Here is a 13,757-nt window from a genome sequence, read left to right as displayed (position 1 = left end):
ATGATCTTATTGATTCAAATGATTTTCGCTTTTGCTAATCTTACTCCCACGAATTCGCATAAAAATGATGTTTTGGACATGTCTTAAGTCAAACTATGAAAACTTTGACCATCAGTATTAACTTATATATTTAGATTTGAAACTTGAACCATATGCATATAATAGACTCAAAGAGTATTTTTCATAAATATTATAGTTGTGTCGGTTGTTATACATATATGACAATAGAAACTAGTTGTCAAACTTGCATTTTAAAGACCGTGTTAAGTCCAAAAATGCGCCTTTTTATTAAGTTGTGGGAGTAGCTAGCTGAAATTTCTGTGGACTCAATTACTAAAAATTGCACACTACCAATTCTGAAGTTTCACTCTTGAAATGTGCAAGTAGAACCTTATTGAACTTTTGAGCTTGCATGGCATATAGTGACATAGATGAGAATGATTAAATCTTGATCTAAATGCTATGGAGATATTTAAGCAATTCTCAATCAATCAATTAGCAGTAGGGGGGTAGGAGTGTAGACATAGCCCATGATTTTCCGATGTTTGCATTCCAGCGATGAATATAATGTTCTCAGATATGTCTCAGCTAGCAGCAGATGACTATGCATGTGAATGCATGCATGCATAGGAATATGGAGTCAATGAGAACATACATAAAAACACCTGGTATCCATGTGCTATTCCTATATATGGTATTCCTGTGGGACCATCAACACTTCCCGGTCCTACAACATCGAGCTTAATATCCATCTTTTCCAATCATTTGCACAATTGATTTCTTCGTCCATTCATTTTGCTCATGTCTTTTTCAGATTTTTCCACTCTCGTTCTCATGTGGCACAAAAAAGAAAGAAAAGATTCCAACAAATTAAAGATACTAGCCAAGTGTGAGCACTGATGACGTGACATGGATGGACACGCACGTACGGCAGGGCCCTTGCAATCATCATCCCTCTCGTCACCGGCGGCCAAGAATTACAGGAGCCTGCCATGCACCGGAGCACCTCAGCGCCTTTATAACCGTACCCATCGGCTCCACCTCCGAGAATTTCAGTTCTCCTCCGTCTCGACCCACCTTCCCTTCCCTTCCCCCTCACCCCGCCCTGAGTCTCTGACCGAGCGTTCGGGTTGCCACTTGCCATGACGATCGAGCTGCAGACGAGGCCGTCGCTCCCGGCGCCGGCGGGTGCGCCACCGCGCGCGGGCACGGGTCTGCCGCCGGGGTTCCGGTTCTACCCCACGGACGAGGAGCTGATCGTGCACTACCTCCGCAGGCGCGCCGCCGCGGCGCCGTGCCCGGCGGCCGTCATCGCGGAGGTGGACATCTACAAGCTGGACCCCTGGGAGCTCCCGTCCCGCGCGGTGTTCGAGGGCGACAACGACGAGTGGTACTTCTTCAGCCCCCGCGACCGCAAGTACCCCAACGGCGTTCGCCCCAACCGCGCCGCCGGGTCCGGCTACTGGAAGGCCACCGGCACCGACAAGCCCATCACGGCCGGCGGCGTGCCCGGCGGCGAGGTGGTCGGCGTGAAGAAGGCGCTCGTGTTCTACCAGGGGCGTCCACCCAAGGGCCTCAAGACCAACTGGATCATGCACGAGTACCGCCTCGCCGACGCCCACGCCGCCGCGGCCGCGCACACTTACCGGCCGCCCACGCGCTTCAAGGCCTCCTCCTCCATGAGGGTACGTGCTAACGTTCATGCATGTCTCTCTCGGTTCTCTCCATCATTTTGTATCTTCATTTTTTCTACTCCTTTAATTCCATGTTTTAATGCTCTTCTAGATTACGAATCTTTTCTGCGGTTCCAAATGATCGAAGCGTTCGAGCTAGCTAGGAATCTTTTGCTCTCTTCTTATTATTGGTTGCGTTGCGTGTGTGTGGATGACAGTGAGTTAAGCTCGACTGCTCGAGCAAGCAACTCATCTGGTCAATGAACTTGGCAGCAACTCACCTTCGTGGTTTCTTTTACCCATGGGATCTTCTTACCCCCAGGAAAGAGACTTGCATTATTACCCTAGCTACAAGCTACATCCTACTAGCTAAGCTACCTGTCAAGCTTAGCAAGCGACTGTTTGTTGCAACATACACGCACACACGTGTGGTACTGATTCTCCTTGTGCATGCGTGCAGCTGGACGATTGGGTGCTCTGCAGGATCTACAAGAAGCCCAACCCGCAGCAGCTGTCGCCCTTCTACGAGCCGTCGCCGTCACCGTCGCGGTCGTCCATGGACGCCAGCCTCGGCCTCGGCCACCACCACCACCATCAGTACCACCACCACCAGCAGCAGCAGCAGCAAGAGGACACCTCCTCCTCCTCCCGGATGCTGCCGAGGAATCCGTCCGTCTCCGACTACCTCGTGGACTACTCCGCCGTCTCGGAGCTCTTCGACAGCATGCCGCCGCCACCACAGCCGGAGACTGCAAGCTCTGTCGGCCATTTCTTCCTCGGCACCACTGCTGGCGCCAGCGACGGCGAGGCCAGCACGGCGCGCAAGAGGCAGGCGACGGCGGACAGCAACAACGATGGTGAAATGTCGTCGTTGCACGCTTCCAAGAGGTGGTTGGGTAGCGATGGGTCCATGACGATGATGAACGGCGGCTTCTCCATATTTGGGCCAGACCAGCCTTCCCAGCAGGACAGGATATGATCCATGCTACCTTGATAATTAGGGCTAGGAGAAAGGTAGCTAGCGATTTGACTATTGCCACACTATAGCTAGTTGATTATTCACAGATGCCGATCGATCAATGGATCGTGGGGGATATATATTACTCATGCATAATTTGTAGATCAGGCTAAATTAGTACAGTATATATATTGTGTAAAGTTAGTGTAACATACTATTATATAGGCCGGACTAGCTAGAAGAAGAACACAATTATCTTCCTAGATAGCTAGAACTGATTGTAGATGCATGTCTAATTTGTGTGTATGTATATGTAGGGTGAACTAGGGTGTAAACTGTAAACATTCATTGAATAAAATTCTTATTAAGTTTGAAATTTCTTTCCTTATTTATTGTAACCAAGTCTTGGACTTTTGGATGAATCAATTCGAGCATGGAATACTAGCAACTTAGCATGCATGCTTTATGTTAGGGGAAAGAGACGTGCATAATTGAAGTGCATGTACTTTAAAATAAAGAGGAGAGAGCAATGGCTTGTCTTTTGTTCTACTCCCAGAAAGGTTGGATTCCTTGAGAAGTCATCGCACCCAAGGAAAGACGAGTTGATCGAGAGAGACACCCATGTAAATATGTAGACGAACAAGCAATAAGCTAAGCTAGTTGGGAAAAAGAAGAAGTAAAAATTATTAGAAAAAAAGACATATGCTGATATTCCCATGCATGGACACCGATGGAAACTAGTGTGTGTCCCACCTAAGAGTTCGGCACCACAAAATTCTATGTAGAGCATGAAAACATTTTACTGGAAAAAGACAAATCCAACTATGAATAGTACCAAAAATCAAATTACAAACACCATTACGGTTCAATTTCTAATTTTTTTATTTTGCTTCTCCATACGTAGGTTGAATCGTTTTCAGAATTTTACACATTGTACAAACATATCTTATCAACTCACTTAATATTGTAAGAAAAATGAAACCATATAGTGGTGATATTGTGCATTGGCAGCACCGGGAGTGCTTGGGCACTAGATATCCTCTCTATGGGTCTGTTTAGTTTCAGTCATCAAACGGAATGGCACGGGTCCGACCCGTCCCAGGGCCACATTCTCGCGTTTAGATCAGGAACGGACTAGAACCCACTCGTTCCCCGAAAGAGAATATTCCACCAATATCTGGAACACGCTCGTTTCTCCAATTTGGTGGAACGACGCGGAACGGCCTCTCGCCCACTCCACCTCCCCTACCGACGCACTCTCCGTCTCCCCCAACCCCTCTCGTCTTCCGTCGCTCCCCCGCGCTCCTCTCTCCAAGCCCGATGGATGAGCAGCGGCGACCAAGCCATCGGATCCACAGCTGGGCGCGGTGACCAGGGAAGCGGATCCACAATAGGGCGGTGACGTCCTGATCTGCTAGGAGACGGCGGCGACTTGACGTCCTGATCTGACGAGGCGGCGGCGACCTGATATGATGAGGCGGCGGCCATCCCCTTGCGAGCTGCGACGGCCACCTATCCGGCTACCCCACGCAATCACTGCCCGTCGCTGGCTGCAACAGGGAGCAATTTTTCTTGATTGAAATCCAATCGAATATAAATAGTCACGAAACTTTGAGCAAAATTTCCTTGATTGTGTGCCCATTCATGATTTTTTACCCGTCTATGTCCTCTCAATAAGAAACAATTCAATGTAAATATTCAATTGAAAGAATACCATATTTGATGTCAAAGTACAATTTGATATAAATGCTATGGTCATATTGTATATCTGTGCATATGAGACGCAGTCTCATCATGTTTTGAACTGAATTCATTCCATTCCATCACTCAAACTAAACACTGAAACGCAACCATTTCATTCCATCAAATATCTCAACCAAACACACAAACAGAACCGACCCATTACACTGGAATGGAACCATGACATTCCATTCCACTTCGTTCCCGAACCAAACACACCCTATGTTGACCTATGCTCACCATTTGACTTCATATGATGACATGCCGTATTTACTTGGGTCGTTGAAGATATTTGTAAGCAATCAAAAACATCAAGATATTTGCCATGGAGGATACTAGAGAAGTTATTCATGTCAAAGATAAGAAACTTCTAGATCATTTAGAGATTACACATGAGTTGATATTTCTTGCGGTGGTTCTAGAACACATGTTTGGATAAGTTGTGTGGAAAATTGTAGAGAACTCTAGATATAAGATATTTCTAGGGGTTTCTTCTAGGGTCATGGTGGAGGGTTTTGGATGGTTGCCACCTGACACCAACCCAATAGTCATGTTCAACTCTAAATAGGGGTGGCCACACCCCTCCTAAGATAAGCCAAGCTAAGCAAGGTAGAAAGAGAACCAAGGTAATTTTAGGAGCCGCTATGAATGAGAATGGTAGATAGACACCAATGAAGTTTGTACCAGAGCCACCACATAGTGGGTTCCCTACAATTGGTATCATAGCAGGGCAGCCCGGGTCTACATATATGAAGATAATGCAGATTCCATTCTCACAAATGCAAACCTGTGATGTGAAGAGCAAACTCATGAGGCACATAAACACTAAGATTACATGGTCATGAATAATACAGTGTCATGCTCATATTTTGTACACATGACTCAATTGTGAGATCTACTCAATAAGGAGAAGGATAGCAATCCCCAATATCACTATCTATTCACGTCCACTCCTATGAGTGATGCATCGCCCTAACAATATATCTACACTTTGTTTGCTATACTTACTAGTAGAAGTTGTACAAGTAGTTAAATGTTATCAATGACAAAAGGTAACTAAATGTTGTGTAAGGTAATTAAACAACCATATAATCATGCATGTATCTAATCATTGGATATATCTCAACAATTTATTTGAGAATTATATATGGAGCAATGCAAGATAGCCACATGGATAAACATTTTTTGTAGTAGCATGGATTGAATATTTTCTGTATGTATGCGTGTAACTGGCTGCCGATTCATGATGCCCCATCGATTTCTTTTTATTATGATTATACCAACTGAATACTAGCAATATGAATTGGTAGATCACCGGTAGATAAAAAAACAATGGGATGGTAAAATGATACCTTGATCAACCATGCACGTTTCATTATTTTTGTTGTTTGTTCACCATGTGCATGCATGGTACTCATCATTGAGAATTCTCTCACGTAATGCAACGGAGTAATATAATGCTATGAGTATATTTAATCGGCCTTTTGCTTGTGCAATCGATGTGCACTACGTATAACTTGAAGGGTTCAAGCAATCCCGATCCATCGGAATGAACACGCTCAAAATTAAAAAAATATATTATCTGCCAAGTGTTTGACCACTACTGCAAGTGCCAAGTAGCTAGGTAGCAACGAGACAGCTCCTTAACCTGCTTCCTAAGACGAAGCAAAATCACACGTTGGATTGCTACTTAGCTCAAATAACTGATTAATTAAGCACTTCCTTGTGCTGAAAGCAAAGTGATGCCCCAGAAGCTATACAAGTGATGTCAACCGTACCTAGTGGCTACTTAGCCGAGCTGCATGTGTACGGATATACCCTCGTCAGTTATTAATTAATCAACTGATGATGTATGAATGGCTTGGAGAGTTGACAAATTACTGACCAAGTTGTGCTTGCTGCCGCAAAGGGAGAACCTTTTGAGGACCGGGGATGTTGTTTTTTAACTACTACTCTCTCCATCCTAAATATTTGTCTTTCTAGAGATTTCAACAAATGACTACATACGGAGCAAAATGAGTAAATCTACACTCTAAAATATGTCTATATACATCCGTATGTGATAGTCCATTTAAAATATCTAAAAAGACAAATATTTAGGAACGGAGGGAGTATTAGATAACTGCCGATGTAAAATGGGGCATACATATTTTGTACGCACTTATCATGATTTACCTGTCATTTTATTGATAGTTTGTAAGTGTGATTACACAGTGGTGGCTCCACGTGTGTTTGGTGTAGTCAGTTGACCATACAGTATTTGTGCAAAAGCACCACATATAAGTAGAAATCAAGCAAAAATAATAATAAAATCATATAAACACACGTATTTGGTCACAAATTTGAATTGACGTCACAACTTTAAACTTGTGGCTTAGCCATAACGTGCCAAAAATAGACCGTCAATTAAACTAGTACTTATTGACATACTAAAGAAAACATAATTTTATTTGCTAAACTAAAATGACATGAGATAGTTGAGGCATTTTTCAAGAAAAACCAGTGAGAAGAATCGGAAAAACCGAAAACATAGGTGAAGTGGGGAGGGGCCTTAAGTGTTGTCTTAAGTAGGAAAGACAGTACTTAATAGAAGTAGGTTGCTGCAATGACAACATAGTGCTATTGCTTCCTAAAAAATGCTTTACTATCCTAAAAAATTACATGAAAAAACATGTTTTTTATTCTTCTGCGAGAGGAACAGATTTATTTCTCGTGGAGGCACATACTTGCTTTCACGAGAGGCACAACTATGCCTCTCGGAAAAACAAAAAAAACATGTATTTTTTCCTCCGAGAGGAACATATTTGCTTCCGCTCATTTTTTTATATATTGGCTAGTAGAGCGGTCTCTCCTACTAGCCGACTGGGGGAGACAAGGATATGGTGGAAATCACTAATTAAGGAGTACTCTTTGCAAATGTCACTCTCACCTTCTCAGGTTGTGACAAGTGACCTTTTTAAATCGTTCATTAAAGCTTTCAAAGACCGCTCTACTAGGCCAGCCCACTATGTCCAGGCACTAGTGAGAGGAACATGCGATCTAGTTTAACTTAACAAATATGTATTTTTAAAATTTCACATTAAGTCACTTGGTTTCTTTTTGGTTTTTGTTTTCTGTGTTTCCTTACCCATTTTCTTCTGGTTTTTGGTTCTCATATTTTTCCTTTTTTGCAATACATGTATACTTTTCCTATACATTTGTACATTTACATCTAGAACATTTTTTGATACACGTTGAAATTTTTTCTAACACATGCTTTGAACAGTTTTTCGAATAAATCCAAGATTTTTAATATACACAAACCTCTTTTTACATTTGTAGAAAGAAATTAAGAATAATTCACAAACATTCTTTTGAAACATGTGGATATTGTTTTCAATGGCACAAGCATTTTTTTAAATATAAGAAACATGTTTTTGAATGGTATGGACATTTATAAAATAGTCTCAAACTTAGTTTTGAAACGTGTGATTTTTTATAATGTCAAAAAAAAATGAATGGTAAAACATTTTTTGGTATTGTATAAATATTTTCTGAAAATGTTGTGGGTTTACTTTTGAAGAGCGTGAACACTTGTATAAAGGCCACAAACATTTTTTAAATGGTTTTGTCTGCTTTTGTCAATAGCTTTTGGTCTATACATGTGTATTTCGATTTGGGATCTGAAATATTTTTAGTGATTATGGATACATGTCCTTTGAACATTCCCAACAAAAATCAGATTTTTTTTGAAAGTTTGGAGCATGGAGCACAGGATATGTACTGGCGGCACGCCACGTGAATGCAAGCAGTTGGCATGGACAGGAGCCCGCCTCAATAATAGAGGCAGGTGTGGCGAAGTGACAACTCGGGGTCATTTGATATTTTGAAAAGAGAAAAATATTGACAAAACGTAACTTGGCAAACAACATCCATTCCTAATTAGATCCAAGTGCTCATGGATTACATAGTGGACCAGACAAATGGTGGCACAGCCGCAAGCACAAACACTCCATCGTCGAACCTACGCTACAGCTTGCTGACACTGAAGAGACCGCACTAATTTTACATAGAGACTGCACTAATTTGACAAAGAGACCACTAATCAAAGCCCATAGCGGGGCTACAGCCACACAAATTAACACGGCGGGACTACTACCACGCTAATACTACTGATACTACGACCATCCCACCAGCATCTAGATTAGATTACGCCATAGATGCATTCCGCTTTGCGAACAGCCGCAGCACGAGAGCCAGAACAAGCAGGTTGACGAGCAGATTGGCCACGCCGAGGAGGAGGGTCATCCTTGCAACATCGGCCAGCGCGTACCCGTCTGACCAGCGGAAGAACCAGCCAAGAACAGCCTGCGAAATGGGGGAACAGATTAAGCTGCGACGCTGCGAAATGCAGGAGGACGACTAATGGAGGGGAATGGGCCAAGAACACGTACGCTGTGGCGGAGTTTCTTGTAGATCTGAGCCCCGGGGCGGGAGCCGCCGCGAGTGGCAATGGTGGTGCTCTGGCCCCCGCAGTCCGGGCAGGGGATCAGGGGGAGGATGTCCCGGTCGGCAGAAACGGAGGACGAACCGGACGTGGACATCGCCGTCGGTGGAATCGCTGGGTGGGGAGGCTCTGGATTGGGGAAGTGGTGTGTGGAAGTGCAAATGGGGAAGAAGGGGGGGGTGGGGGGAATCTTGTAGAAGAAGCCTTGGGGGAAGATGGGGACGGACAGCTACCCGCAATTAGTGCAACGGCCCAGATCCCTTGCCATGCGGCCCAGAATGGCCGTTGTGGCCGTTGTGGCAAAAGGCTCAGATCGTTTGGGTGGCTCGTTAAATGATTCACAAACGTCAGCCCGAGTGTCATGTTCCACGAGAAATACTGCTGCATTACACAAAGTTCGTGTGATTAGCCTAAAAAAAGTTCGTATAATTTTTCTAAAAATGATTCAAAACATTCAGAAAAATGTCAGTGACATATTATAAAATATTCACACATTTCGAGAAAAATGTGTCTACACTGTAAAAAAAAAAGTTCAGTAAGTTTAAAACAAATATTTGTGCCATTCGAAAAAAATGAACACAGCATCTAAAAAAAGTTCACGCATTTTAGATATATGTTCATGACATTTAAAAAAATGTCTCATACCATACAAAAAAGTGTTCAATGTGCATTTAAAAATCATTAACATTTATTTTTTCAAATAAATGTTCACCATGATTTTAAAGGAAATCAACATGTATCAAAAAATATTGTGCATGTATACGAAAAATGTACAACCAGTATTTAAAAAAATTGACATGTATTTGCAAAACCGGTATAAAGAACCTTCCCAGAACCGTCCTAATGAGCTGGCCTACTAAAGCAACCGCATAGCCAGCGCCAGAGAAGAGACGGAGTTACGTCTCGCACTAAGTGATACATAGCTCCTATAAAGAAAAATTGAACATAATGAAAGAGCCAAAATTTTGGGCCATGACATGAGTGAGCAGAAAAGCTCGAATGGATGCATGTGGGCTGCCGCGGATGCTATATCTCACCTATTGCGACTCGCATCTTTTGCTCACCTACAAGTCTACAACACTCCGATCTGTGTCGGCCCACTTCTTCTCATTTTTCCAGGGTTTTGGAACTATTTCTATTTTTTTGCTTTGACTTTTTCTTTATTCCTTGTCTGGTTTACTATTTTACTATTTCTTCTTTGAATAAGTAAACTCTATTTATTTTAAATATATTTTACATTTCATATTACTCTATGTTTTTTTCTTTTCTTTGTTAATTTCCTGTTCATAAATTATTTTAAGTAGATTTATTGTTACTTTTTTATTTTCTATATAAAAGTTTCTTATTACCATTTTTTACGGTGATGGTTCTTATTATGTTCGTTGGGTTTAGAAAAATGTTCATTCTGTATTTTAAGAATCTTCATCATGTTGAAAAATGTTTTCGTCAGATATTTTAAAAGATGTTTGGGTATAAAAAAATCAACAATTTATTTTGGAAGTGCTCATTGTGTTTAAAAAAACAACCATGTATTTTAGAATTTTTGTCATCCAATATTTTAATAATTATTCTTCGTGTATTTAAAAATGTTCAACACATACTAAAAATGTACCACATGTATTAAGGAAGTTCATATTGTATTTAAAAATATTAACCATTTATTACATATGTTCATTGTGTATTAGAAAAATGACATCATGTATTTTGGAGAATGTTCATCGTGCGTTTATAATTTGTTACTCACCACGATCCATATTACTTGTCACTCAAACGGATGTATCTAGAATTGAAATATGTCTAGGTAGATCCATTTGAGCGACAAATAATATGGACCCGAGGGAGTGCTATATATTCTGAAAATGTTTATCTTGTATTTGAAAAGACACACTCCATACACTGCTGATACGTCTCCGTCGTATCTACTTTTCCAAACACTTTTGCCTTTGTTTTGGGCTCTAATTTGCATGATTTGAATGGAACTAACCCGGACTGACGTTGTTTTCAGCAGAATTACCATGGTGTTATTTATGTGCAGAAATAAAAGTTTTCGGAATGACCTGAAACTTCACGGAACAACTTTTCAAAAATAATAAAAAATCCTTACAAAAGATGAAGGCCAGGGGGGCCACCACCTGTCCACGAGGGTGGGGGCGCGCCCCCTACCTCGTGGGCCCCCTGGAGCTCCTCCGACCTCGACTCCAACTCTATATATTTGGTTTCGGAGAGAAAAAAATCAGAGAGAAGGATTCATCACGTTTTACGATACGGAGCCGCCGCCAAGCCCTAAAACCTCTCGGGAGGGCTGATTTAGAGTACATTCGAGGCTCCAGGGAGAGGAATTTGTCGCCATCGTCATCATCAACCATCCTCCATCACCAATTTCATGATGCTCATCGCCGTGCGTGAGTAATTCCATCGTAGGCTTGCTGGACGGTGATGGGTTGGATGAGATCTATCATGTAATCGAGTTAGTTTTGTTAGGGTTTGATCCTTAGTATCCACTATGTTCTTAGATTGATGTTGCTATGACTTTGCCATGCTTAATGCTTATCACTAGGGCCCGAGTGCCATGATTTCAGATCTGAACCTATTATATTTTCATCAATATATGAGAGTTCTTGATCCTATCTTGCAAGTCTATAATCACCTATTATGCGTTATGATCCGTTAACCCCGAAGTGACAATAATCGGGATACTTATCGGCGATGATCGTAGTTTGAGGAGTTCATGTATTCACTATGTGCTAATGCTTTGTTCCGGTACTCTATTAAAAGGAGGCCTTAATATCCCTTAGTTTCCATTAGGACCCCGCTGCCACGGGAGCGTAGGACAAAAGATGTCATGCAAGTTCTTTTCCATAAGCACGTATGACTATATTCGGAATACATGCCTACATTACATTGATGAACTGGAGCTAGTTCTCTGTCACCCTAGGTTATGACTGTTACATGATGAACCACATTCGACATAATTCTCCATCACCGATCCATTGCCTGCGAGCTTTCCATATATTGTTCTTCGCTTATTTACTTTTCCGTTGCTATTGCTATCATCACTACAAAATACCAAAAACACTACTTTTGCTGCTGTTACCTTTTGCTATCGTTACCACTACTATCATATTACTTTGCTACTAAATACTTTGCTGCAGATATTAAGTTTCCAGGTATGGTTGAATTGACAACTCAGCTGCTAATACTTGAGAATATTCTTTGGCTCCCCTTGTGTAGAATCAATAAATTTGGGTTGAATACTCTACCCTCGAAAACTGTTGCGATCCCCTATACTTGTGGGTTATCAACTGCCTAGAATATTCACCCATTGTTGCATACTTATTTTCTTTTTGAGGAATTGGCAGTTTTCCTGCCCATATATTAAGGAGTGAGAGTACCAAATGTTCAGTTAAAAATTGGCTGTAGCAATAATGAATTGCTACAAAAACAACAACATCAACCAAATGGCCACATTAATCTAGCTCCGGTGGTGGATCATTTTCCCAATCCAAAACCCAACACATAGCTATAGTAGGTTGTATGAGGTCTTGCTTGATGAGGTACATAATTCCAGCTTCATTCGTAGGATTGGACTCAAAGACTCTTCGGTTTCGTTCTTTCCATAAGTTTCATCAAGTGTAGATGGCAGCGGAGGTGGATCTCTGGTTGAGCTTGCAGGTTAGGTCATCCCACCAGTGACTCATATTCTGAGCATGAATAGCATTATCATGCAGACTCTGGCAATGCAACCAATCGACAACCGAGTACCAAACGGTGCAAGAGAAGGGGCACTTGAGGAGCAGGTGCAAGGGGTTTTCCTCCTCTTGATCACAAAGGGCGCATAGTTCATTGTGAGGTAGTCCCTTCTTAGCAAGATTGTCGTTGGTAAGAATTCTTTCACGCAGGCATAACCATGTAAAGAATCTGCATTTAGGCTTGGCCTTCCAAACCTTGCAGTAATTTGCACCAGGAAAAGATCCTAGGTGATCCTAGGAACTAACTCAAGTAAGTAGATTCAGCACAGTAAATCTGGGAGTCACACAAGTTCCACACAATTGTGTTTTCAATGTCCGGATGGAGCTGCACTTGCTGAATTCTAGTCCAAAGATCATTGAATTGTCGAATCTGGCCTTCGTTGGAGATGCTGTGTAAGCCTTCCATCCAAGACTGGTTTATAATTGCTTCATGACCAGTTATATTTTCTGGGAATAAAGTGGTCAGAGATTAGGAGCCAAGGACTTGGGGAAGAGTTGTCGAGCCATCTATGATGCTACTTGTTTGTGAGGTACTATAGAGCTTTTATTGCTTTTCCTTACATGAGAACAGTTGGGGAACGCAGTAATTTCAAAAAAAATCCTACGCACACGCAAGATTCATCTAGGTAACGCATAACAACGAGAGGGGAGAGTGTTGTCCATGTACCCCCGTAGACCGTAAGCGGAAGCGTTATGACAACGCGGTTGATGTAGTCGTACGTCTTCAAGATCCGACCGATCCTAGCAGCAAAGGTACGACACCTCCACGATCTGCACACGTTCAGCTCGGTGACGTCCCACGAACTCTAGATCCAGCTGACGTTGAGGGAGAGTTTCGTTAGCACGACGGCGTGGTGACGGTGATGATGAAGCTACCGGCGCAGGGCTTCGCGTAAGCACTACAACGATATGACCGAGGTGGAAATCTATGGAGGGGGGCACCGCGCATGGCTAAACAATCAACTTGTGTGTCTATGGGGTGCCCCCTGGCCACGTATATAAAGGAGGGGAGGGAAGAGGTGGCCAGCCCTAGGGGGCGCGCCAGGTGTGGGGAATCCTACTAGGACTCCCCAGTCCAAGTAGGATCCCCTCCTCTTTCCTATTCCTAGTACGAGAAGGAGGGAAGGAGGAGGAGGGGAGAAGGAAGAAGG

The 13,757-nt window shown here is 42.6% G+C and overlaps 2 protein-coding genes across 2 annotated transcripts; one reads left to right on the top strand and one right to left on the bottom strand.

Annotated features, from left to right (window-relative positions):
* The first annotated feature begins 1,064 nt into the window (after positions 1–1,064).
* On the top strand, positions 1,065–3,001 carry LOC119266998 (NAC transcription factor 29-like). The gene is made up of 2 exons (XM_037548287.1): positions 1,065–1,685; positions 2,134–3,001. The coding sequence occupies exons 1-2, from the start codon at positions 1,143–1,145 to the stop codon at positions 2,650–2,652; spliced, it is 1,062 nt and encodes a 353-aa protein (XP_037404184.1). The 5' UTR covers positions 1,065–1,142; the 3' UTR covers positions 2,653–3,001.
* Positions 3,002–8,264: 5,263 nt separating this feature from the next.
* Positions 8,265–9,037, bottom strand: LOC119271166. The gene is made up of 2 exons (XM_037553092.1): positions 8,805–9,037; positions 8,265–8,718 (listed from the first exon to the last, which is right to left on the bottom strand). The coding sequence occupies exons 1-2, from the start codon at positions 8,952–8,954 to the stop codon at positions 8,560–8,562; spliced, it is 309 nt and encodes a 102-aa protein (XP_037408989.1). The 5' UTR covers positions 8,955–9,037; the 3' UTR covers positions 8,265–8,559.
* Positions 9,038–13,757: the final 4,720 nt, after the last annotated feature.

The sequence above is a fragment of the Triticum dicoccoides genome, chromosome 3A (assembly GCF_002162155.2).
Source record: "Triticum dicoccoides isolate Atlit2015 ecotype Zavitan chromosome 3A, WEW_v2.0, whole genome shotgun sequence".
NCBI lineage: Eukaryota > Viridiplantae > Streptophyta > Magnoliopsida > Poales > Poaceae > Triticum > Triticum dicoccoides.
The sequence above is the reverse complement of the archived record's forward strand: the minus strand, read 5'-3'. Positions and strand labels throughout refer to the sequence as shown.